We start from the raw sequence: 25,633 nt of genomic DNA on the forward strand, positions 1-25,633 counted from the left end.
AAAAACAAGACCAGGAGCAGACTGCGGTACAGATCATGAACTGGTCGTATTGAAAATCAGAGTAAAGCTAAAGAAGACCAACAAAGCAATCATAATGCCAAAATACAATTTAAATAACATCCCAGAAGCATATAAAGATCAAATAAGGAACAGGTTTGAGGCTTTAAACTTAGTTGACAGAGAACTAGAAGAACTGTGGAATGAAGTCAGAGACGTTATCAGGGAAGAATGCAAAAAGACAATACCTCTAGTTAAAAAGAGAGAAAGACCTCAACGGATGACTGAAGAAACTTAAAATGGTTAAATAGAGAAGGAAAGCAAAAGGCGATAGAAACACAGTCAGAACCCTAAATGCAACAATACAGCGACTAGTACGTAGGAACAAAGAGAACCATTACAATAGTTACTGTATAGAAATAGAAGAGGACAACAAAAAGGGTAGAACAAGAGCCCTGTTCCAAAAGGTTAGAGAAATGAAACCAAGAAATTAAACCAAGACTGGGGAACACACTGACGGACCGAGATGAAATAAAAGGTAGATGGAAGCAATACGCTGAAGAACTCCATAAAAGAGATGCAAGGATGACAGATTCATTCATGGAGGAACCGTATGATGAAGAACCAGAAATTTTAGAATGCGAGGTGAAAGCTGCTCTTAAAATACTTGGAAGAAACAAATCACCAGGAACAGATGGCATACCAATAGAGTTGCTACAAGCTACTGAGACTAAATCTGTCCAAATTTTGATTAAAATTTGTCAAGAAATATGGAAAACTAAACAATGGCCTACAGGCTGGAAGCGTTCCATATACATCCCAATTCCAAAGAAAGGGGATCCCAGGGAATGCAGTAATTATCGTATTGCGTTAATATCCCATGCAAGTAAAGTAATGCTCAAGATTCTACAGCAAAGGCTCTTACCATATATGGAGCGAGAAATGCCAGACGTCCAAGCTGGACTTAGGAACGGAAGAGGCACCAGAGACTATATCGCAAACATACGTTGGATAATGGAACAGAGCAAGGAATTTCAGAAGAAAATCACCCTGTGCTTTATAGATTACAGCAAAGTCTTTGACTGTGTAGATCATGAAAAACTATGGAATGCTTGAAAAAAAATGGGGGTGCCACAGCATCTGATTGTCCTGATGCGCAATCTATACTCTGCACAAGAGGCTACTGGAAGGGCAGAATATGGAGAAACCGATTGGTTCCCAATCGGAAAGGGTGTGAGACAGGGGTGTATTTTATCACCCTATTTATTTAATCTATATGCAGAACATATCATACAGAAAGCAGGATTGGACCAAGATGAAGGAGGTGTGAAAACTGGAGGGAGAAATATCAATAATTTAAGATATGCAGACGATACCATACTACTAGCAGAAACCAGTAATGATTTGAAACGAATGCTGATGAAAGTGAAAGAGGAAAGCACAAAAGCAGGAGTACAGCTGAATATCAAAAAGACTGGGCTAGGACTGGGGAGGGCAGCTGCAAGAGAACTAGAAAAGGTCCTCAAATGCAAAGATGTATCGCTGAACACTAAAGCCAGGATCATTCAGACCATGGTATTTCCGATCTCTATGTATGGATGTGAAAGTTGGACAGTGAAAAAAGCTGATAAGAGAAAAATCAACTCATTTGAAATGTGGTGTTGGAGGAGAGCTTTGCGCATACCACGGACAGCGAAAAAGACAAATAATTGGGTGTTAAAACAAATTAAACCAGAACTATCACTAGAAGCTAAAATGATGAAACTGAGGTTATCATACTTTGGACACATAATGAGAAGGCATGATTCACTAGAAAAGATAATAATGCTTGGAAAAACAGAAGGGAGTAGAAAAAGAGGAAGGCCAAACAAGAAATGGATTCCATAAAGGAAGCCACAGACCTGAATTTACAAGATCTGAACAGGGTGGTTCATGACAGATGCTCTTGGAGGTAGCTGATTCATAGGGTCGCCATAAGTCGTAGTCGACTTGGAGGCACATAACAACAAATTGTATTCACTAAATGCCACTTACTACTCATGCTGTTACTAACAAAATTCTATGGTAAAAGACAGCTGAAGCAGAGCAGATTAGTGACGCCTTTATAACAAAGATGAAAACACAATTACTGATAATGAAGTCAGCTTTTCAGCTATTTAAAAAATCTTGCAGAGTTTCTTTGGACCACAGACCTGACAAAAGTTATTCACTTGGGGTAACAGAATCTAATTTTGAGAAACCTGAGTATAAACAGACCTAGAACGCTGACTTGGGGTACTAGGTAGCCAAGCAGAGTGTCATCTTAGTCAGAGAACTGGCGCAGAAAACACATTCTGAAAAGACAAGAGGAAGATTTTGTCCTTCCTGTTATCAGTCTACTTTTCCCCTAAGGACCTGAAAGTGGTTTACAAAGGTCCATTTAATTTTTCACCCCCAACTACCCTGTGAAGTAGGTTAGGCTGGGACAGAATGGCTGGCCAAAGTGACTCATTTTTTAAAAAAAGTCTTATATTAATAACAAATCAGTCAAACATACTTACCCATAGAGGTTTTCAGAATAGATTTGATGCCTGCATAAACCAAAGACCCCTTGTTTCCTGTGAATTTCTGATCCATATCCTCAGTATACTGCTTCATAAGTATTTTCAAGTATAGGAAATTTAATAAATTATTATTAAAATAGCATGGGGCAAAAGTTGTACTGCTATATTTGCTGCTTTGGACATTCCTATATGTTACTGAATTAGGCTCTCTTGAGCTCTCGAAGAAACCAACCATGGCTGGGATCCAAAAAGCTGCTTAGGCCCACAAAGGCAGGGCTTGTGCTATCTCAGTGGAATTTATGACATTTTTTCCCTCTGAACAGTTTATATCTGTCCCTCTGAACATTTTATATCTGTCCCTTGTCACAAGAGTGCTACCAGTAATTAGGTATGGGTTGAAGGGAAAGCCAGTGGCTTTTCAGGTATAAAATAATAAAGCACCATTGTTGCAAAGCCCATAGTTTTGCTAATAGGCTGATTTGGGATTTTAAAAAATCTGTATGCCTCGAGGTTTTAAACATTATGCAAGAACACTCTTCAGCAATTTGGATAATTTTATTTTAGTGTTTGGATTTTTGTTACTATGGATGTTTGTCCCATTGAACATATAAACTATTTTGTTCTGATTGTCACAACGTATGGATAAGACAATAAACTTAAGAGAATAACACACACATTTGGATGAAGAGTTCCAGCCATCTAACTATGGGTTGGCTACATGTCACATTTGTATTGCTCTGGCAGTACTATTGGTTTTAATCTGCATCATGTCAGCAGAACCATTTTGGATCCCTAAAAGGAATCTGACAGTGATGCACCACACCAGTCCCACCCTACAGCAGATCCAGGTATTCCTGAAGGCCACGTCTCCCATTCCATCTACCTCTGTGGCTTTCTGAACCCTCAAAGGGCTTCCTCTTTCTTCCTTTCCTACCCAGTACCACTATTTTCTTTCTTGCCATCAGGGGACCATCACTACCTATTCTGTTTCTCAATGTACCTTGAGTCACAGGTTTCTGTTGCTGCTTACTACCTTCACCTCATGACCTAGGACTAATGGAACATATTGGCAACTGTCTGGTTCTTTTATGCCTAGCTGAAGCTTTGAGCCACCCACACCTACAGTCTTCCCTTCACACCTAGTATTCCCAAGCAGCATATTTATTTATTTATTTTTTAATTTGTATCCCACCCTTCCTCCCAGCAGGAGCCCAGGACGGCAGATATAAATATAAATGCATTAAAACAATGCTAGGAAGGGAATATCTTTCACCTGCCATCAGGACAAAGATGCTGCCTAGCAGTGCATTAAGACTTTTTGCAATACTCCTTCCTGCATTCAGGGGATGTTTTAAAGGATATAGTGCAGAGTGTACCAAAGTGACTTCAGTTGTGGATCTTCATTTCCTGCAAGAACATGGTTTCTCCAGACCTGTTCTGTGTCAAGGCCATACCTGGATAAAGCCCTCAGCCGCATTTTGGTGGCTATGTCTTTTTCTAAGGAGCTAGCCTTCCCATCTTCTGTGCACTCATACAAATGCCTCCCACATGCCCACATTAAAGAGGTAATAGGGCTCCATGCCAGAGAGATCCTTTCAAATACTGTGAAGTCAGACATAGTCCTGTTTGGAGTCACAACGACCATTCGATTTTGATTTGTAGGATGCCAAGCAAAGGAAGCAATATAGTGTTCACAGGGCTGCACACTCCTTTCAATGATTGTAGGCTCAGTTTCATCCCCAATAGGTGTAGGAGTGTGCTGCATATCATAGAGCTTGATGATGTTACTATCCCTGGTCAAAGTAGCTAGCAATCCAGTTCTCGTCGGACACCATGCTACCTTTGTTAGAGGTTTTGGTTGTTCTGTCAGAGTCAACACAGGCTTTTCAAACTTTCTAAGGTCCCATATGGCAACCTGACCTTCATAGAAGGAAGCTACACGATCATGGAAGTAGGGGTCAACAGTTACGCCCTGAACAGCCTTTGTATTAACAAACATTTTTTGGCTTGTATTTCTAAGGTCAAAGATAGCCAGGTTTCGGTGCATTCCAGCTAAAAGAAGTTTCTGATCCCGTGGAAGCCAACAGAGAGAAAGACAAGCATCATTCTGTCCTAATTCATAAAGTGGTTTTGTCACAACCAGTCCTGCTTCAGTATCTCCAGATGAAAGCCTTACTTTCTCAGTAGCAACTGGAGTTTCCGGAGTGTATTTACTACTGATGTCCCAGATCAGTACTGAAAAATCAGCCCGATGTTTATCCAGACCAGCAGCAAGCCAATTACTGTCTAGTGGATTCCATGCCAGGGTATTACACTGCCGAGCATGTTTTGGAACAAATTCTTTTCCTATCAGATCCTTGGATTTTGAGTTGTGATCTTGGCCAAGGCTAGTAAGGACAACTCGGCCGTTGGCCTGCCCAACTGCCAGGAGACATTCAGGATCATATTTAGGATACCAAGCCACACATTTCAGATATGGAGTATCTGAATTAATGGACAAAAGAGTAGCTGTAGTTTCCTCAGATAAACGCAGGGATCCTGCTTTGAGTTCAGAACTGGCAATAGATTCAATGTGGTAGAGGCTGAGCTCCGAGTCACATACAACAAACCTATCAACATGGTGTGGTGCCCACAGAATATCAGGTTTGGAGCAGCTCATTTCTGCTACTACAAGTTGCTGTGAGTAGTTTAAAATGTTGTTGGAAGACAAGAATTGTGTTGATTCATAAGGACACTGGGTTTTTTAAAAAAAGAAAAAAGCAGAATGTTATACTCATGACAAGGCTTCCAGCTCCAAATGAGCATCTGTCAACATTCACATTTCTCCTTCCCCATCTCCTTCAGGGGCGATCATGCAATAATGGGTTACTAAAGCTGCAATCCTAACCTGATTTACCTGTGAATAAGCCCCACTGAATTCAACAAGGCTAACTTCTGCGTAGACATGGTTACGACTGCACTATAATTCAGTTAATTTTTGTTCAGAATTTAACTCTGTACCATCTGTACTTTCTCCCTGGTTTTAGGCAAAGGATCTTTACATATAGCAAGCTGAGAAGCTACTATTTATATAACTGGTGTTCCCTGAACCCCTTGCAGCTTTTATTAAATGAAAATTCAATATACATACATGCAAACTTTTAAGCTTTTTGTAATACCAGTAGCCAAAGCATAGAGAATGCGCCAATAGCTAGAGGCACACATCATCACATATCATGACATTACATTGGTGCTACAGGGGGGTACGCTGGCATAAATGTTTAGATTGGCAACCTGATCTAGAATCACCTGATGTTAGTGCTGTCTATCTTCCAGCATTTTGGTTCACATTGAGAGACTGTCTAATCTTGCACCCCGATAGTGCCATTTTCTAGATGTTCATAGTGGTTTGCTAACAACAGACTATTACATCTCATATTTGAGAAAAGTTAGATAAATATCAGATATCCCTGGAGTTACCAAATATCTTTTATACATCACAGTTTCACAGGCCATCTTACTGAAAAATAAACAGATTCAGTACTTACCACAGATCTGGCTTATTTTAAAAATATCAATCTAGCAAACCTACCAGCAAGGGCAGTTCAAAAAGGTGGCAAGGACAGATACATGGAGCAGGCCCATCAGCCCAGGAGTAGTACTACTCCCATAAGACCCAGCTGAATCACACCACCCAGCTAAGAAGCTCCCTGGAACACTCCCCCCAGCAGCACCTCCTCTGCCACTTGGGGAAGAGGGAGCATGTAAGTACGCAAACAGGAGGAGCAACTAGTTCTACCTCTTCTCCCTTACTTATCCTCTCTAGGACCATGGCAGGAAAGACTGCCTAGAGACAGACAAAGTGGAAGCAGCCACCACTGCCCATTCCCTTGCTCACTCTCTTTCTCTGGGCAGTGGAAGAAGCAGCCATCTCATCCTCTCACTTGCTCATCTAAATTTATTTTTCATTTATTTCATAAGATTTCTTATCTGCCCTTCATCATAAGATCCAAGAGTGGGTTAGAACAATATAACATGCAGTTACTAAAGCAAATGAGACCATTCTATCCAAAAGAGAACAGTATAAGTCTTCCTCTAAGTGCTGCTGGGATGATTATTTGGGCCAGCAAACCCAGTACTCCCTGTCATACCAGAGGGTGGGTGAACCAGTGGAGTCAGGAGCAGTCATTGCCTCTTGCTGCTCATTCTCTCTCTCACTGGTTGGTGTGAAGGAAAGGATTGAGCCAGGAACACACCACCACCTAGAAGCACAGCACAGTGAGCAAGGAGGAGGAGATTACTTCTTCCATGAGCACCCTCTGGGCTAGTGGACCTATCTCTAAGTTTGATATGGTTGAACCATACGATGCAGAGAAGTTTAGTACGCTTCCAGAGCTGGCCCAAAATATTTTGCTGCCTGAGGCAATCAAGATAGCAACACCCTCTCCTTATTACAAAAACAGAAACCATCCAGGCTGGCACGCTAATCACACTTTGATGCTGTTGTCCCCCACTTAGACGGGTACATACAGTTCTCCATATGCGTTGTTACTTCTCACTCTCCCCTCCCCTCCCCTCCCCAATCTGCTGAGATAACTACCTCTCTCTTTTCACTTGTTCAGCTTAAATACACTTAAACTCACGCGTCTGGGGGAGAAAACAAGCCCTACCCTCCACTGACGCGCGTTCAGCTGATTAGAATATTAGAGCTGCGCGCGTTAGACTCCAGATAGGGGGTTGGAATGTTTTTCACTGGTATCGTCTGCACGCGCAGTCCAGAAAACCTGTAAAAACCACAATTCTTAATCACACCGCCAGTTTGTGCGTAAATCGTGCTCCGAGGTCTGGGTCAGAGCAGGGGCGCGATCTCTACCCATCCAGAAACTACGTCAAGTCACATACACATATTTGCCTAATGCCTACCCTTTAGTTAAAAGTCGTTCCTCTCAGATAAGGGCGCAAGAGCACTAGGACAAAAACGAGGCTGTTCTGTCCCCAAAGAACCCAATACCGGAGGACACCGAGCGCTCCCCTCCCTGAGCCTTAAGATAAAGGAGAAACCGCGCGCTCCCGAAACGGGCATAGAATGACTCTTCTAAATTGTGACCAAGAAGAAACTCACCCCGTGGCCCCTCAATCAGGTGGTTCCCGGAACTATGGTGCCAGATTGAGGGAGCGGGGGGGGGAAGAAAAGGAGAAGGTAAAAAAAATTGAAAGAAGTCGCACAGCTGCTTCTACTTCCGTCTTCAGGGAGACTTCCACTTCCTGTGTGAGCTGGAATGCATCCGGTGTGTAGGGGCGGGAAACAGGAGGCCTAATACAGACTTGGTGGGTGTGGCCTTTGCCGGCGTTAATTCCTAAACTCCCAAGTGGAGCAGTTCGTTGAGAGGCTATAAAGCTATAAAGCTGGTTGTATAATATCTCTCATGGGTCTCTACGCCCGTGGAAAGGTATCTCTGATGGCGTCGTTGGCCTGTCAGTCCACGTGGCCCGCATTTTCAAAGCTCCCAGTTTTCAAGAGGTAGATTACCGGTGCTGGGAAGTTTCCCACCTGAGAAAGCGAAGTGTTTGAATCAGGCTAGCCCATAGCGGACATGATCCGCGCCTTCAAAAGGAATGCCTTTCTTTTCTTTTTCTTGCAATGCCTCCCACTGCGGATATTTTAACTTTGTGTAAACCAAATGCATCTGATAAATGTCACAAATTAGTATTAATAGTATTTCCATGCTTCTTTATCTATGTGTGTATTTGGAGAAGTGAAGCCAAGTAGCAGGCTTGCATGGTGATCTCACTGAAGTGACAGGTAGCAGTTACCACTTCCGCCCCAGCAAATGGTGGTAGATGATTTTATTTTGGGGTGAAATGACCATGATGCAGTTTCCCATATAAAAACCAAAAATTGTCAGATCATAGCTAGAGAGAGTTTAACATTAAGGCTAGAACCATTGTGTTCTGTTACTATCTGAGAGATTGTTGCAGAGCTCTGGCAGGCAGAGTAGTGGACAACACTTGACAAGGCATTGCTGTGTCTGATAATGATAGAGTACCACTAAACAAGCGTAGAGAGGACGACAATAAAAGACTAGGACCTTTTCCCTCCCACGGTTCTGTTCTAAAGGCTGCAATTCTCTAAATTTCAGTAAGAGTAGCTTGCATGAGCTGCTAAAATTCTCTCATCTACACAACTATTAAAGCTGCCTGTGACCTGTCCTCTTTTGCATTTGGCCACCCTAACTTTTAATAGCTTGCAAATAAAAAAGGTAATAGGATGTAACAAGAGGGAGATTACGACATTAGTTTGACTTGTAAAGGTTAAAGTCACAAATATTTAACAGGCCTGGAATAAAATGGTGTTCCATTGAAGCCCACAAGGTGGAGCTCAAATCGTCTTTTGCAAAAGTGAGACCTAAGAAGAGAGATCATGCCCCCCCCCCCTTGATTGTGGTCAAACAGGCAAATGGTATTAAACACAAAATTATTGACACTTCATGACAGTTTATCTTGTGTGGAACAGAAACTACTTAATGAGTAAAGATAAAATATGGGGACTCAAGTTTACGTGAAAGCTACATATAGATTAAACCGCCTATTGCCTGATTGCAGAGCTTTAAGGGACTAGCAGTGGTTATGAAGTAGTGTGGGAAAGGCACTTTGCATAGAGTTGACCCTGACATTGGAACCAGCATCTAGGACAGGGTTAGCCAACATGAAACCTTCCAGATGTTGTTGGACTCCAGCTCCAATCTGCCTCAGCCAGCATAGCCAATGGTCAGAGATGGGTCATCCAACAACATCTTGAGGGCACTATATTGGCCACCTGTGAAGACCTTGTTTTGTTTTGTGCATAGACAACAAATTGGTCCCATTCTGAAACTGATGCTACATAGCCATCTGGTATCTGTCCAGCTTTTTGAAACCAGTAGCTTTTTGTTGGACTGCAGCTATACCCTTCTATTTCCTGTGTGCCAAAGAGCTATGGTCCTCATGCAGGATCTTGTTCTTGTTTGCAGTGGTCACTTACTGTGCATCATGGTGGGTTCTACATAGAATATGTGTGCCTCTTCACTAAGATTTCTTAATGTGTGCTCTGTAATCTGAAATAACTAGTTCACTCTAACTGCAATCCAATATCCATCATGTACTTCTTCACACAGTGCATAGCTAAGCAATGGCACTTGCTACCACTGGAGGCACTAACGGCCACCAACTTGGATGGCTTTAAGAGGATTAGATACAATAATGGAGGATAAGGCTATCAATGGCTACTAGTCATGATGGCTGTTATCTGCCTCCAAAGTCAGAGGCAGTATGCTTCTGAATACCAGTTGCTGGAAACACCAGAAAAGGAGAATGCTCTTGTGCTCACATCACCATCATCATGGTTTATTTGTATGCTGCTTTCCATAGTACTCTATGTTCAAGGCAGCTCACAACATGAAAACGTTACATAATTCACTGTTACACAACAAAATGCAAAATAGTCAAACAATATTAAAGAAAGATCTCAGTAAGAAATGTACAATAAATTGAAACAATACACTTACCATTTATAACAAGGTCCAACAGTAAAGTACAAAAACATAATCCCAATAACAGCAAAAACAACTACCTCCAGAATTACATTTTGGCCCAAACAAAAGCTCCTAAACAACACCCCACAGTCAAGACAGTCTCTGGCATCTTCAGGCAGTAGCAGCTTTTATAGCTGCAGTCAGTCAGGGCTCCAACATCCCAGGCCAGGTGGAAAAATGTTCACAGAGTACACCAGGTATTTTTAATCCACCCTTTACTTTTTCACTACACAATCATATGCGCCATCAGAGTAGCTAATATGGGGTAGCTAATCCTTGATTTTGGAGTATGTGACCTTAGCTTCATAATTTGATCCTAGATTTAAAAATACCAAGACCAGATATCTGAAAGTAATTCCATCATTTATTGATACCGTCAACATACAGTAATGCCTGGCTTTGTTCAACTTCTCTTTTTTTCTGTTTTCAGGGAAAGTGAACTATAAGATGAATAAGTTTTGGAAGCTGTGAGGCAATGTCAAGCCACTTCCACATGTAGAGGCTGCCAGAGTTTCAAGAACCTATTCATGAAAAGAGGCTAATAGAAGCAACATTTCCTGGATGGCCTGGAGACCAGCCTGAAGTTGTTATATAACAACTACTAAAATAACCACTTAGTTTCCTATAGAGCAGAGGTGGCTAATCTGTGGTCCTTCAAATGTTATTGGACTCCATCCAAAAGCCCCATTCAACTTGGGCAATAAAGATGATGGGGTTTGTAGTCCAGTAGTATCTAGAAGTCCAAAGGTTAGCCACCCCTGCTATTGAGATTATAGCATTAATCAGGTTCATGTATTATGGCATATTTTAGACCAGCATGACAAGAGGGTTTGACAAGATACTTATAAGGCTGCAGCAGATATCTTGGTTATGGGGAACTTTCAGTCTAATGCTGACATGGCAGTGCTGAATAGGTACAGAGAGGAAAATGATCCTCTTCAGGATCCTAACCATCTGGCCTGATAATTAGTTCCTAGCAGGAAGGCATATTGTGCAGTAAGGGATCAAGGTTATCCTAGATATGTTGCCTACTTGAGCTATGGCAGGCTTAATAGGTAGAGGACACGTTTTGCAGCCAAAAGATCCCAGGTTCATTCACAAGCATCACCAGCTCAAAGGATTTTAGCCAAAGAGACTGGCAAAGCCCCATGGTGTGATTCTGATTAAGGCAGCTTCACATTTCTAAAGCACGCAGAATTTTTATGAATGATATGAAAGATAAGAATGGTAGTAATAATCTGCCAATGGCAGATTATCATACACTTACGATAAACAAAGAAGACAAGACCTTTCTTTCAGATAACTGCAAATAAATAAATGTAGTTAAGCAATATCCAGTCTAATCTAACACAAAACTATATGTTTATTCATAATGAAGGAATATTCCGTTTAATCCAATGCAAAGTACTCTATATATATCCATGAATACATTGCAGCAGACCACATACTGGAGTCAGTAAATCTTAAAAGGATCATTAGTTTGGCTCATTTTAGATTACCAACAAACTGGAAGAGTTTTGCCCCAGACAAGCTACCATCATCCAAGTGGATCTACTAGGCTAGCTCATGATCTGATCATAAGGTATGTGTTCAAATTAGGACCTGTTCATGTGGTGAGTAGGCATCTGGTGGCTATGGGAAAGTTCTTTTGGAGTCCACAGGAGTTGCTCCATCACTCATGATCTCACTATGTGGGATATGCACAAATTAGAGGTCATTCATGTGACCAGTGAGTATGTAGGGAAAGTGCTTTTGGAGCCTGATGGTGATGAATCCATAGTCCATGATCTAACTATGAAGGAGGTGTGAGTTTCCCCCTAGGGTGTTCCTTCTGGCATAGATCCACAATATATTTATATTTCTGCATTTGCCACTTCTCAGTAACATCCAAAACCACATCCAGGGGCCATCCTTAAATATGTTGTACTTTTAATGGTCTTTTAAACCTATCACATTTTTTCCTTTTTTTCAGCCAATACACAATCCTCTCATTTTTGACACTTCCTACCTACTTGATGCAGGATATATATTATGGGTGGTCCCTCTGAGATGTGAATAAGTAAGCAGGGACTCAGAATTCTTTGAAAGTCATCTCATATTTTTCATAAAACTGTAGTCCTTGGGTTACATGGTCACAATTAATAGCAAGTTAATTGTTTACATTTGTAGTAAAGCATACACATGCTCTGAAATAGCACTACCTATATGGGAGGTAGAAGACTAGCTCATTTCTGTTTGATTAGATTTTCTGTATACCCTTGAAAGAATGCATACACTTAAAGCAAAATTTGTTAATCTCTTAAAATGACTTGGCTTGGGAAACACCTCCTGAAGTTTAAACCAATGAATCACACACACACCCCGTGTTATTCAGGGGCAATGGTTGCCATGTTGATTCCAAAGGAAAGAAGTTACAATTTCAGAAGTAACCACATAGTGTCAAGATGGTATTTCAGTGCCCTTCCATGTAGTTCAGTTACATCTAATGCAATCTCAATAAACCACAGGAGATAGTCCAGAAAAAATACAAAATGAACATCCAAGACAGACATTTTCATCCAGCTGGAAAAGCCTGTTGAAACAAAAATGTCTTCAATTGTTTCTGGACCCACTACAGATAGTGGGTGCCTGTCATATCTCAACAGGAATGCTGTCCCACAGAACAGGGGCACCTACACTGAAGGCCCTGATCCAAGTTACTGTGGAATAGGCTTCTGATATTCTTGGAACTTGAAGAAACTTTCCTGCTGAATACAGTAACAGTGTAGTTAGAGTGTTGGACTGGGAGACCAGGGTTCAAATTCCCTCTCAACCATGAAGCGCACTGGTGACCTTGGGCCAGTCACTGTCTCTCAGCCTAGCCTACCTCACAGGGTTGTTGTGAGGATAAAGTGGAAGGGGATCATGCTTGTACATCACGTTGAACTCCTTAGAGGAAAAGTGGGATATAAATGGAATAAATAATAAATAAATATTGTGGATATAGGGGATAAGGCAGTCTATGAAGTAGCCTGAACCAGAGCTGTATAGGGCCTTATATGTTAGTATCAAAACCTTGAACTTGGACTGGTAGATTAGCAATCTTTCTGGAAGACTGCTTTCATCAGTTGGTTCCAAACAGGATAATGCAACACTCAAGTTCCCTGCTTCTCAGTGAAGGTGATATCTGACTGCTCTCTTGAAAGCAGCTTCACAATGAGCTGTCTCTGGTCCTGACCATTTGTTGCCTTACTTGCACCTTGCCACACACCTAGCCTGAGCATCCCTGTGGGACCCAGCCTGGAATGGAAGGCAGATTAATAAGGTTGCAATCCTAACTAATGGTAGAAGTAACTACCATTGAAGTCAATGGGGCTTACCCCTAGGTAAGGGGTTAGGATTGGAGCCCCTGGCCGCAATCCTGAACTATTGGACATTGGTACTTCTGAGTAAACATGCTTAGGCTTACACTGTTAAGTGCTGTGCCACCACTCTGCTACTTACTGTGCTCATCACACACAGGCATAATACATCTGATAAACTGAAGTCCATGAGAACTTCTTTCATAATAAATGTGTTAGTCTTTAAAGTGCCACACCCTTTGTTGACTCTGCTGCAATGGATCAACCTCTGCAAATAAATCTTTAGTAATAATTGTGGTAGCAACAGTACCTGTAGGTGACTCCAAATGGTTGTGCGTATGGTTGTTTCACACCATCGAATGAATGCATGGAGGGTGGTGATGTGGCCTGTTCCTGCTTTCAACCTCCATGTCTTTCCTTGACTGCCTGTGTACAGCTCTAGATGTGTCAAATTCTCCACAATTTGGAATCCCACTTTTCCTTGATTGGGGGTTGGAGGTAGAACACCATATGCATGTGTTCTATAGCTGGAAAGGGCATAAGATAGTTCTGGATCCAATGGTGGCTCTCTGGGAGGTTTGCAGTAGATCAAGTAAGGATTCATGACTCCCCCAAGTAGCAGCAACAAAATGACTCCCCTCAATTATACAGTTAAAATGAAGAACATTGAAGTAACAAGAAATGAATTTGAATCTGGAAAGAGTGTGAACTCTGTTCATTTATGGTGTTCAGAATAAACTCCTTGGATCAGAATTCTTCCATTCGAAGTGAACTGTTGAACTAACTATTGAAGAAAGCACTGAATGTAAGGGGGAGGCTTGAGGAAAAGTACCTATGCAGGTAACAGAATGTATTGGTGTGTTTATATATAGGAGCTGAAATGAGTGGAATGGATGGGGAGCCTGCTGAACCACCCCATGCAGAGCCCAGACCTGCATATGTGTGCAGGTGCATACGCTAAGCACAAAAAATAGTTCTGCCTATTTACACACATTCACCACAGTTTACAGCTAGATGTGACACACAGTGCTGAAATAATTTCTGCTAAGATAAAGCATATGATGTTATAAACTATCCCTTTTGATTGCCTTCCCAATAACAAACAAAACTGTGGCATGGAATATTGGAATAAATAAGCAGGAAAAAACACTGAAATCAACAATGTGTGGCCCTTTAACGGCAATTGCCTAACTGATAAATAGCAGCATAGGTAACATATTCAATTGGCTGCAAAGTTGATCTGACTCACCAGACTCCATCTTGTGGATCTTAGTAAAAAACAAAGTAGATCCTGGAAGCCTGAAGTCAGCCTAGCTCTGGTCTATAGTATAGACTATATACAGACAGCCTATTACATGTATGGAGGTTGAGAGCAGACAGCATGGACTATCTCCCCTCCCCTCCCACAACACGTTCAATGTAACATGTGAAAAGAACGGCTGTATCCTAATGAGTCCTTAAAATTACATTGACCCAAGACTGCATCAAACTAACTTAGCTTTGTAGTTTGGTTATCAAAATTAAATAATTTTACTACTGCTAATATGTTACGTTTCTTAAGAAGATAAGAAAAGCCTGCTGGATCATGCCAATAGCCAGTCTAGTCCAGCATCCTCTTCTCACAGTGGCCAAATGTGGCTGTCACCTAAAACGGGTGGATAACCTCCAACCCACAGGCTATTCCTGACCTGCCAGGGGTTCCAGTTTGGCCCATGAGGCCATTTTTTCAAAACCATGCCCATCTGTCAATTAGCTGACATCACTCCAATGGGCAGATGACATCAGCTGATGTGCAGGGGGGTGGGGTTCAGTTTCCCACAGGGAACTGGCATGCATAGCCAAGGCAGCAGAGTTTAACACACTGTTCATCAGCTGATGAGCCAGGGTGGTGGTAGTAAATCCTGCTCAGTTTGGCTGCATGTGCCAGTTCCCTGCCATTGTGATGCCAGGTGGACAGCCCAGCCCACCTGTCAAGTCAAATTTGGCCCACGAGGCCAATCCTGATAAGGATCTCACCCATGGAGCCAAAAAACGGTTCCCCGCCCCTAACCTAAAGGTCCCTATCAGCATGATAATACTATTTTTGTGATGTTTGCGATTGTACATTTTAAACTGTTGTAGCCTGCCCTGGAACCTCAGGGTAAAGGGTGGGTAATAAATAAAATTCATAATAATGATAATAATAATTCACTGGTGTGTGTGCACAAAGTGAGGAAACAGATATATCTGTTTCCAGGCATTTGCAAAGCTCAGCTATGGCATTTACTAAATTTTTGGACATTCACAGTAACATACACATAATATGATGGTGGCTTAATTCTCTCCTTCAGGATGTGCCCTTAAATATTCTGCCCAGATGTGAGTAGACAAATGACAGGGAAGGGCAAAGATACCAACACAATTTGCTAGTAAGAAGTACTATTTTTATTTACCAAACAGCAAACAGAAATCAACTCTATAACAAACTCTCAGAACGGCTGTTCCTTTAAAGTTCTTCCTACTCCCACCCAGATAGCTGGACCTGGCTGCATGCCTAACCATTCTGCACTCAACTTGGACTAATAAAACATGAATAAAGGATCATGAAAGATCCAGATGCAAGGTACCCTGATTTGCATCAGGGCTAATTATTTATTTAAGAACAGCTATCCTTAAAGCATTTTTTGAAAAAACAACCCTAGGAATGCATTTTCTAGTTCATATTTGTTTACAGACTAATTATTCTCCAGTTTGTTGCTTCAGTGCTCTGTAAGGTAAGATATCAATATTACAGAAACAGTTTATCTTAGCAAAATAAATTCAAATGGCACTAGAAACAAAAAGCCATCATAATTATTGTCATATTGTTAAAACTGTGTTATATTGATCTTGCATCTTTTTGGGGAAATGAATGGATGCGTTAACAATTTTATATGAGGATTTGGGACTAATAGGTGAAGCATATTGTTTAAACTTGTGATATCTTAAATGTATTTCTCCTGGAAGTTGGGTCTAAGGCTGCAGTCCTATACCCACTGTACTCAATGGGATCAACTTCTGTATAGATATATATAGGATTGTACTGTAATACTGAAATCTAATGCGCATTTACCTGAGAGTATTGAGCTCAATGGCACATGCATAGGATTCTGCAGTAAGTCACAGTGATAAGCATGTTAAGGAAAGTTACTCCTTTTGCAAATCTAACAAATTACATGTGTACCAAACAGCAGCAGTATTGTGATTTTTATTATGACATGGACTGTGTTATAGATATTATAATAATGGGAAACATAGTAGTGCCCTTTCATTGCTAAACAGTTTTCTTTCTAAAACATGGAGCCATATAAATTAAAAGCAATGCCTGTGAATTATTATAGACATGCCTGTGTGTTATCATGACATTTTGAAGTGCACTCACACCAAGGCACCCAAATCAGCAGGTGTTTTTATAAGGATGGGGTGGAGTGAAGTTTGTTCAAAAGTTTCCTAAACAGAATGGGGAGTGTGAACCTGTCAGCCATCCTTTGTACATCTTTCAAACTGTAACAGCCCCATCCCTATCCATGCCTACTCAGAAGTAAGCCCAATTAACTTCAATGGAGCTTACTCCCAGGGAAGTGTGTATGGGATTGCAGCCCTAACTACAGATGTTTAAAGTGATTGCTGTTGTGATTGTATTAACCATCTCCAAGGAATTACATTAACATAAGCTGATACCACACTACAGGACAGCTTTACTTTATTATCTCTTTAGCATGAGAATGTGTACCTGTGGATATTTCAAAAAGTGTAAGGCATAACATGGCTTTGACCAATATTTATCATTTTGCCTGGAAAACATGCATATCTGACGCTTGAACTGGAGGAGCAAACCTGCTTTGCTATTTTTATTTATTTATTTAGAATATTTTTTGCCCCACCTTTCCACCATATGCACCTAAGGCAGCTTGCAGTATAAGAGTTCAAAACAAATCATTTTGAAGCCAATAAAAAATAAAATCAAGCAACAACAAAAACCAGGCAGAACAATCTCAGAAACACTGTTTAAAAAAATACAACAGTGATCAGAACTTAAGCATTATTTTATTTTAATCATAAAATAGGAAGTAATTTTATTTTAATTTTTTTAAGCCTGGGATAAGGTTGTATGTCCCTGTTATCAAAGGCGTGCCATGTGTATGTGTGTTATGTAGTAATGGGATTTATTATTAATATTCATGAGGCATTAACAGCTATTTTTGTGTTTTTTAATTAGGAGGAGCAGGAAGCAGTCCTTTGATTTTGGATACCCGTCACTATGTGGAAAAAACATTCTGTCTTTTGCCTTTTGGTTTTGGCTGTTGCTACAAACTGTGTAGTGTATGGACAAAACAGAAGGAGGGGACAAAGGCCAAGTTCTCTAGCAAGAAAAGACAATCTTCAGGGTAAAGTTATTTTCCTAGAATTTGCTATAGGCTGTAGGAAATGTTTCCCAGCCTAATCTCCAAGGGGAAGCAGCAAATTAATATATGAGGATTTTGTATCTTTTTGTAATGAGTCCTGAGTTCTATGGGGGCAGCATATTTTCTGTCAAGACTGGACTACAAGGGATATGATTATTCTCATCTAAAAGTGCATCTCTTTGCGCATAAAGAAAGTCAACATACTTTTTAGGTAGAATATGCTACTGGAGAATTCATACAGCACAACCGCAGTTTCACAGCAGTTTGGAAGATATCCAGATAGTTAAATAATCAGATATTTAGATAAGCCAGAGTGTGGTATACATAGGGCCACCCTGAACTGCAGATCTGTTGGGGCTGGGGTTTCCAACATGAGACCCCTGGGTACCACAGTGCCCTTAGACGCCTCCTTTGGGGCCCATCAAGTCACCTCAACCTCCCAGTTTTTTTTTATTTGAGGGGGTTTACTTTTGTCGGTGGGGGTTGTCTGGTCATGGTGTTGCCTGCTTTTTTGTCTGTGTTTTATTTGTGCTGGTGTTGCAGGGGTGGACAGGTTCTAAGTATTGCCAGATTTTCTTCTGTATTGAAGAAAATTGTATTGTATTCTGTATTGGGTATTTTGTAGTGCCCATAACAGTTTCGATAATTTCCAAATGTGCTCCCCAGGCCCAAAGAAGATTGGGAACTCCTGTATTACTGTATTCTGTGAATTGGGATATGTAATGAATTTTAACAATGGAGGTTCTACTCATTTATTTATAATTGTTAACAGTTAACTAAATGCCACAACAATTGCCACTGTCAAACTAGTGACAGGATATTAGGCAGCCCTTATGCCAGGTTTGAGAGACAGGCAGACCCGGTGGCATCCTTGTCCCTCTGGTACAACTCCAAGCTTGATAGGGGTGGGCAGCAGCAGCAGGGACAAACAGCAGGGGGGCAGTACTTTGATGCTTTGGGGAGGTCACTGGTAGGCCTAACACAACTTTTATTTTAGGGCCCAGCAGTGAGAGCAGGCACATCAAGTCTCCACCATCTTTCCCCAAAAATGCATCTGCCCCCCGCCCCACATACACTGTAAAGGAATGCTATCTCAGGAATGGAACCCAGAGGCATTGAATGCGAAGATGGTGCCAGATGCCAGTGTTAGCCACAGTGAGCCCTTGGAGGAGGGAACAGGACCAAAACACTGTGTGCCTGATGTTAGGTGGTGACAAATTATGTGCCAGTGACATTGTTAATGGGATTGTTTCTTAGTCAATGAGTTTCATTCATGATCAAGGTTCTGGTTTTGGTATACAAAGCCCTATACAGCTTGGGATCAGGATACTTGAAAGATTGTCTTACCCCTTATATACCCAGTTGATCACTACACTCTGCAGGTGAGGGCCTCCTGCAAATACCATCTTATCAGGAGGTCCATTCCACACCACATAGGAATCAGGCCTTTAGTGTTGTGGCACCGACACTTTGGAATTCCATCCCCTTAAAATATTAGACAGGCACCATCTCTGTTATCTTTTCGGCACCTACTGAAGACCTTCCTCTTTCAAAAAGCCTTTTAAGTAGAGACCTTATCCCAGTCTGCATCTCTGTTGGAATTGCTTTTAAAGGTGTTTTGAAAGCTTTTTTGGAAAGATGTTTTGTTTTAATATGTTTTAAGGATGTAATATATTTTAAAGCCTGTTTTTATGATGTTTTAGAATGTTTTTAGTGTTTTTATTTGCTGCCCATGGCTTCTACTGGGAAGACGGGTGGGATATAAATCTAATAAATAACAACAACAACATTGGACTAATCACTATGTAGGAGGCCAATTTTGCTAATGATTTTGGTGCCATCTTCTTCTTCATTGCCCTATAGTCAGTGCCACAGTCAGCGTGACTGGGTGACAGCATGGTGAAGGAGCAGTACAACCCCCTTCTGTCTATCATGTAGATACCCCCCCCCCGAGTGAACTGGACCCTATGAATAGCTGATAGGGTGGAGGCCCAGTTCATGTGATTCTTCCTCCCCTGAAAGCTCATCCAGCAGGCGAGTCATGTTTGCACAAACAGCCAGGTGGAGGGTAAGGGGGTCTGCACTGCAGCCTCACTGCTGTTCATGCAATATACCTGCCTGTAAAACAGTTGAAGAAATATAAGCACACCAGTACATGTATCGATGTAACTGTGTCTTTGTTTGATATCCCTTGTCCGCATCTTTACCTTTAATGTGGCCCTGACTGGGTAGAGCCCATGCTGGTTATCCAATTAACCTTTATAGATACTGCTGAATTAGAGCATGTGATCCACTAAATTTAAAGCTGAGTGGAACTATGGGAGGAAGTAGAGGCTGCAGAGGGGGGGGCACTAGGGACAAGATTTGTGCACAGCACTGTGGGGTTTTTTTTTTGCAGGGGGGTGCTGCTTCCTACCCCAATTAAAGTACATCTTAGCATACTCTCTAATTGTCTCTATTTTCTAGTATCTACCACTGTCCCAGTCTTTGTTAGTACATCATGGTGGCCCCATCATTCTGACAGGCAGTGTGGCATAGTGGTTAGAGTGTTGGATTAGGACAGATCCCCATTCAGCTGCAAAGCTCACTGGGTGACCTTGTGCATGTCACTGTCCCTCAGCCTAACCAACCTCACAGGGTTTCTCAGAAGGCAAAATGGGTTGTGCTGAGCCATGTATATTACTTTGAGTTTCTTGAAGGAAAGTGGAATATAAATGTAATAATTCATAAATAAATAAAATATTCTTTGGGATTCAACTCTCTTCCTGTAGGGTTGTATCCAATTTACATAGAGTAGACCCATTTAAATGAATGAATATACGTTAGTCAAGTCCATTTATTTCAATGGCTTCACTCTGAGTATGATTAAGATTGGATACAACTCATAGACTCCAGAAGCTAAATCTCTAAGGAAGGGGGTAGATGCATCTTACCATATGAACTGTCTGATTCCTTATGCTCCTCCTTGATCACAGAGATTCTCTGATGGGGCACTTCTAGTGGTTCTCCATGTCCTGAAGTTCGGTTGGCCTTTAGGGACCAAATCTTTACTGTGGCAGGCCTTGCCCTGTGGAGTTCCCTCTCAGTAGAGGCTTGTCAGGAATAATTCCCGCCTACTTTTAGACATCTCTGGAAAACCGTGTTATTCAGACAGGTCCTTGAAACATGCTATTTTTCCCCTACCAGTTTTTTATTGATATTTTTATTGATCTTATTGCAATTTGGTATTTTGCAGATCACCTTGCTGTATTGTTATAAAAGAGTGGTCTATCGATATTTAAATAAATAATCTTCTCCCTAGTGTACAGGCACCTAAATGCACATGCATAGAATATTAATGTACCATGTGGAACATAGCCTGACCAATGGTGCAGTTATGTAATATTAGACTCTGTACTTAAGGTCTTATTGGGGAGGAGGTAGAGGGCTTGTTAGATGGTAATGCATATTAATTCACTTCCATTAAATAGTCTTATGGAGTGGTTATGGATGCTCAGCAGATGGTAATGTATATTACTTCAAAATGTGGTAAGGCAGCCTTGCTGTCTTTGGGGGCCCTCCTGCTCATTCTGTTGAATGGGGCCCCAGACTTCTGACCCAAAGTCCTTCCCTGAGTGCGCTACTGAGCTTCCCATTTCCAGAGCTTGGAAAAGTTACTTTTTTTGAACTACAACTCCCATCAGCCCCAGCCAGCATGGCCACTGGATTGACTGATGGGAGGAGTAGTTCAAAAAGTAACTTTTCCAAGCTCTGCATTTCACATGTTAGAGAGGCTCATTTTGAACTCTGATAACTAACTTGTGGACAATTGTGCTATTCTAGTTTACTTTTAATATACAGAGCAAGCCAACTTCCTTATTTTTAATACAGAACAAAAGAGGCCATTGCAATGTAAATGTATACAAAAGATAGCCTTCAGCAATGTATGATATGAGTATTACCAGGGTGTCCCCCCATCTTTTTAATCTGCAAAATGTTGAAGTGTATGTGATATCAGAACAGATATGGGAAACTTTTGGCCCTCCAGATGTTGTTGGATTCCAGCTCCCATCTGCCTCAGCCAGCATGGGCAATGGTCAGGGATGGTGGAGGATGTAGTCCAGTAAAATCAAGAGGTTCACAGATTCACCATGCCTGTATTAAAGGATTGCAACTCTGTGTTAAATCAACAGTTCCAGTGTCTAGTAAATGAATATACTTCAGCAATGTTATCTTGGGTTTATGATCATGTGAAATGAATCACAGTTCCCCTTATCTCTTCCCTTTCTTCATCTGTTTCTATTTGATGTCACGCTGTATTGTTGTTTTCTCCCATATGTGGCTTTGCTCATTTGGATTCTCTCTGTACCATCTTGTCCTTTGCAGATTCTGTCTGCTTTGTGGATATCATCTTTATCCTGGACAGTTCTGAAAGTGCTATAGATGTACTGTTTGATAAGCAGAAAGAGTTTGTCACCGCCTTGAGTGACAAGGTTTTCCTGATGAAGCCCACCAGAGTCCGCAGGTATGACACCAAACTGGCAATCATGCAGTTCAGCAGTTCAGTCAGAATCGACCATCCTTTAACTGAATGGAGAAACTTGCAGTACTTTAAACAGAAAGTCACTGCCATGTCTTATATTGGGCATGGCACCTATTCCTATTATGCCATCTCCAACACTACTCAGCTTTTCAAAACAGAAGGCCGTAAAATAGGTGTCAAAGTGGCTTTGCTGATGACTGATGGTATTGACCATCCAAAGTCTCCTGATGTGCAGGGTGTATCTGAAGCTGCCAGAGCTCTTGGGATTTCATTTATTACCATTGGCCTTTCTAAAGTTGCCGATCAAGCCAAGCTGCGTTTGATATCTGGTGATTCACCTGGGAAGCCTGTGCTCATGCTCAACGATCCCAAACTATCAGAAAAAATACAAGACCAGTTGGTAAGAAATATTTTTAAAGTTACTCTCCTCCTCCTCCTTCTTGTAGAGTCTTTTTTGTAGTGACATCCCAGTTATGGAATAGCCAGTCCAGGGAGTTTTGCCTGGTGCCATCTTGGTGGCCTTTTCAGTGACAGGTTAAGCCCTTTTTGTTCACCTAAGCCTTTTAAATAACTGCTATAGTCTGGGCCTCTCAGTTTTTAAATCTGTGTTTTTTAACTTGGAGGGTGCAATGAATTTTATTTTTGTTGCTTTTGATTGTATGGTTTTATGTCTACTTTGCATTCAGATTGTTTTCTTATTTATTGTAAGCTATGGGGTGGCATATAAATGCTGCGAACAAACAAATAAATATTATTTGGCAATAGCCCATGAGGAAAGACCTTATCTTTATAAGCTCTCCATTCTTGCCTGGTGCATATAAGTGCACCTATCACACGCAGTAGCCCATCTTCATGTAATATTAGCATGCTGACCCTGCATCCATTCAGGCCATCCATCACTGTCATGCTAACATGAATATATGAAAGGGGCAGCACGTGTTGTTTAGAGCACTGTTCTTCAACCTTAGGTCCCCAGATGTTGCTGGACTACGACTCTCATCATCTCTGACCGTTGGCTAAGATGACATTGGATGATGGGAGTTGTAGCTCAACAACACCTGAGGTTTCAAGGTTGAAGAACACTGGTTGAGAGCATTTATGTGAACAGGGGGATTTAGAAGGTGTATGTGGGTCAGTGCTTTTCTCATGGCCAACAGTGGCTTATGAATCGAGTAACTGGAGCCTTCATGCATGCACTGCTGTATGGGGGAGGACCCCCACCGTTCTTCCTGCAAGGTGCTGGAGGAGATGTGGAAGTTGCCAAGTCAACACTGTGCCACTGCTGGGACTCTGGCAGGTTGTTAAGAGCATACATAGCCCATGCCTGTGATGGGCACTGCTGGCAGGCACATAATGGTATGGTACTAAGCCTCTGCTACCACCTCACAATACCCTCCATTAAGTCGAGGCAGCCAACGTAGAGTCCGCAACATTCAGGGACACTAATTCCCATCAGCCCCAGCCATCATGGCTAATGGCTAGAGATGATGGGGGTTGTAGTACAAAATATCTGGAGGGCACCGTGTTGCCTACCTCTGCATTAAGGGCTGTGGGTCCTTTTCTCCTATGAATGGCATTTAGTGGTGGACACTGGTAGTCTCCAGCTACCTGCCTTACTAGCCACCACTGCCCAAGATCCATGTTCTGCATAAATCAGGCCTTGAATTGTTTTAGAAAAGGAATGAGGAACTTGTGGCCTCATTCCGCAGAAGTATTTCCCCCCCCCTCTCTCAGCACTTTTGCTTTGCTCCACCCTTCCCCAATATGGCTGGGCATTGGACCTTTTTATTTTATATAAACTCCTATTAGCCTATGAAATTAAGCACATCCAATGTCCGCTTTACAGATTCTGCTTGTTGCCTGTCCATGCTTTGCTTCCTGATCCTGGAAGTGTCCATAATTCCTCCCCATTCTCCTTCCTTTGCACCTGCATCTACACGATGTGCCAATTTTGCTGAAGTGAAGGAGATCTGGGTCTGGTCAATAACTGGATGGGAGGCTACCTAGGAACCCAGTGTATGCCATCTTGAGTTTCATGGAAGAAAGGAAGGATGTAAATGTAATAATACATGCTTAGAATTTGACTTTGTGGAATGGGCTTATTCCTCACTCAGATTCTGGCTGGGACTGATGGGAGCTGCAGTCTAAAACATCCAGGTTGGGCAGGGCTGGCTTTAAAGTATAGACAGAATATCGCTGAAGGGGTAAAGTAGGTTTTAAAGCAGTAGCTCTCAAACTGTGGGGTGGAGGAGTAAAAGACTATCTGGGAACAGGGTACCTGAAAGGCAGCCTGCTGCCATGTAAACTTCCCCAATTGTTGACAATGTAGGCCTTTCTTTAGATCCTAACATGGTGGCCATGTGGCTGGCTTTGCAAATGACACTTCAGTATTTGAAGGGATGTCCAGTCCTAGTCTGGTTTAAAGATAAAGAGCTTTAAGAAGGGAGAATGGCAACCTTGAAATTGCCCATCAAGAGAGTAAGCATCCTGACAGCAGACTGAGCAGGCACACTGTCATCTGCTCACCATGACTTTCCCAATATTTTTTATTTATTTAAGTTATGTATTACATTTAGATCCTTCTTTCTTCCATCATGGAACCCCAGGTGGGATGCTTTTGGTTCCCAGGCAGTCACCCATCCAGGCACTGATGAGACCCAGACTAGCTTAGATCCAGCAAGGTGGTGGCCTCATGTGCTTTCAGACCATACCCAAGGATGTATTGTATTTCTATAAATTATAGTAATTATTTCTAAATCTGCACCTATACATATAAATTAACACATGCAAATTTTAAGAAATCTGTGTTTTCTTTTGTCCTCTCGTTTAAAATGACTTCCTCTTGTTTGTGTAAATGGCCAGCCTACATGCTGGTGGGTGGAGACCAGGGACAGGGCCTTACCAAGGGTGCTTCCCCATTGATGGAACTCCCTTTCCAAATGTATCCATCAGCTGCCTTCTTTACCAGCACTGTACGTTGGGCAAAAATGGTTCTGTTTGCCCAAGTAGTTATAAGCATTTGATTAAAAGCTACAGCTTTTTTTCTTACTGCTGCCTTTGCTCTGCTCTGCTTTGCAGTGCCTCCCCATAACTGTTTTGTTTGGGTTTTTAAAACAAAACATTATTAATATATTGTCTTAAATTGTTTGTTTCTTTTAACCCCCCCCCCCTTTTCATTTTGTAATTGCTGAGGTGATTTATGAAATTGAAAAGCTTAAATTAAAATGAGTCAGGAAAAAGCAACACACAGTGTTTA

The 25,633-nt window shown here is 41.6% G+C and overlaps 2 protein-coding genes across 4 annotated transcripts in view; one reads left to right on the forward strand and one right to left on the reverse strand.

Annotated features, from left to right (window-relative positions):
- MIOS (meiosis regulator for oocyte development) overlaps window positions 1–7,829 on the reverse strand; it is a 21,793-nt gene extending 13,964 nt beyond the window's left edge. Inside the window, exons 1-3 of one of the 3 annotated variants that reach the window (XR_009758042.1) lie at window positions 7,642–7,829; window positions 3,903–5,274; window positions 2,538–2,636 (exon numbers count right to left, since the gene is read on the reverse strand). Coding sequence is in view for 2 of the 3 variants with exons in the window: in XM_061585828.1 (XP_061441812.1) it covers window positions 2,538–2,636; window positions 3,903–5,199 (1,396 nt within the window). In the remaining variant the exon portion in view is untranslated. Of the gene's footprint in view, window positions 1–2,537; window positions 2,637–3,902; window positions 5,275–7,442; window positions 7,605–7,641 lie in introns of those variants that run through there. The other 2 variants (XM_061585828.1, XM_061585829.1) reach the window with 2 other exon arrangements.
- Window positions 7,830–15,960: 8,131 nt separating this feature from the next.
- The window catches only part of COL28A1 (collagen type XXVIII alpha 1 chain), a 119,262-nt gene continuing 109,589 nt past the window's right edge, over window positions 15,961–25,633 (forward strand). Inside the window, exons 1-3 of the mRNA XM_061587242.1 lie at window positions 15,961–16,184; window positions 17,669–17,837; window positions 22,221–22,777. Coding sequence (XP_061443226.1) covers window positions 17,711–17,837; window positions 22,221–22,777 — 684 coding nt within the window. The 5' untranslated portion in view covers window positions 15,961–16,184; window positions 17,669–17,710. The remainder of the gene's footprint in view (window positions 16,185–17,668; window positions 17,838–22,220; window positions 22,778–25,633) is intronic.

This window comes from Rhineura floridana, chromosome 10 (genome assembly GCF_030035675.1).
Source record: "Rhineura floridana isolate rRhiFlo1 chromosome 10, rRhiFlo1.hap2, whole genome shotgun sequence".
NCBI classification, from domain to species: domain Eukaryota; kingdom Metazoa; phylum Chordata; class Lepidosauria; order Squamata; family Rhineuridae; genus Rhineura; species Rhineura floridana.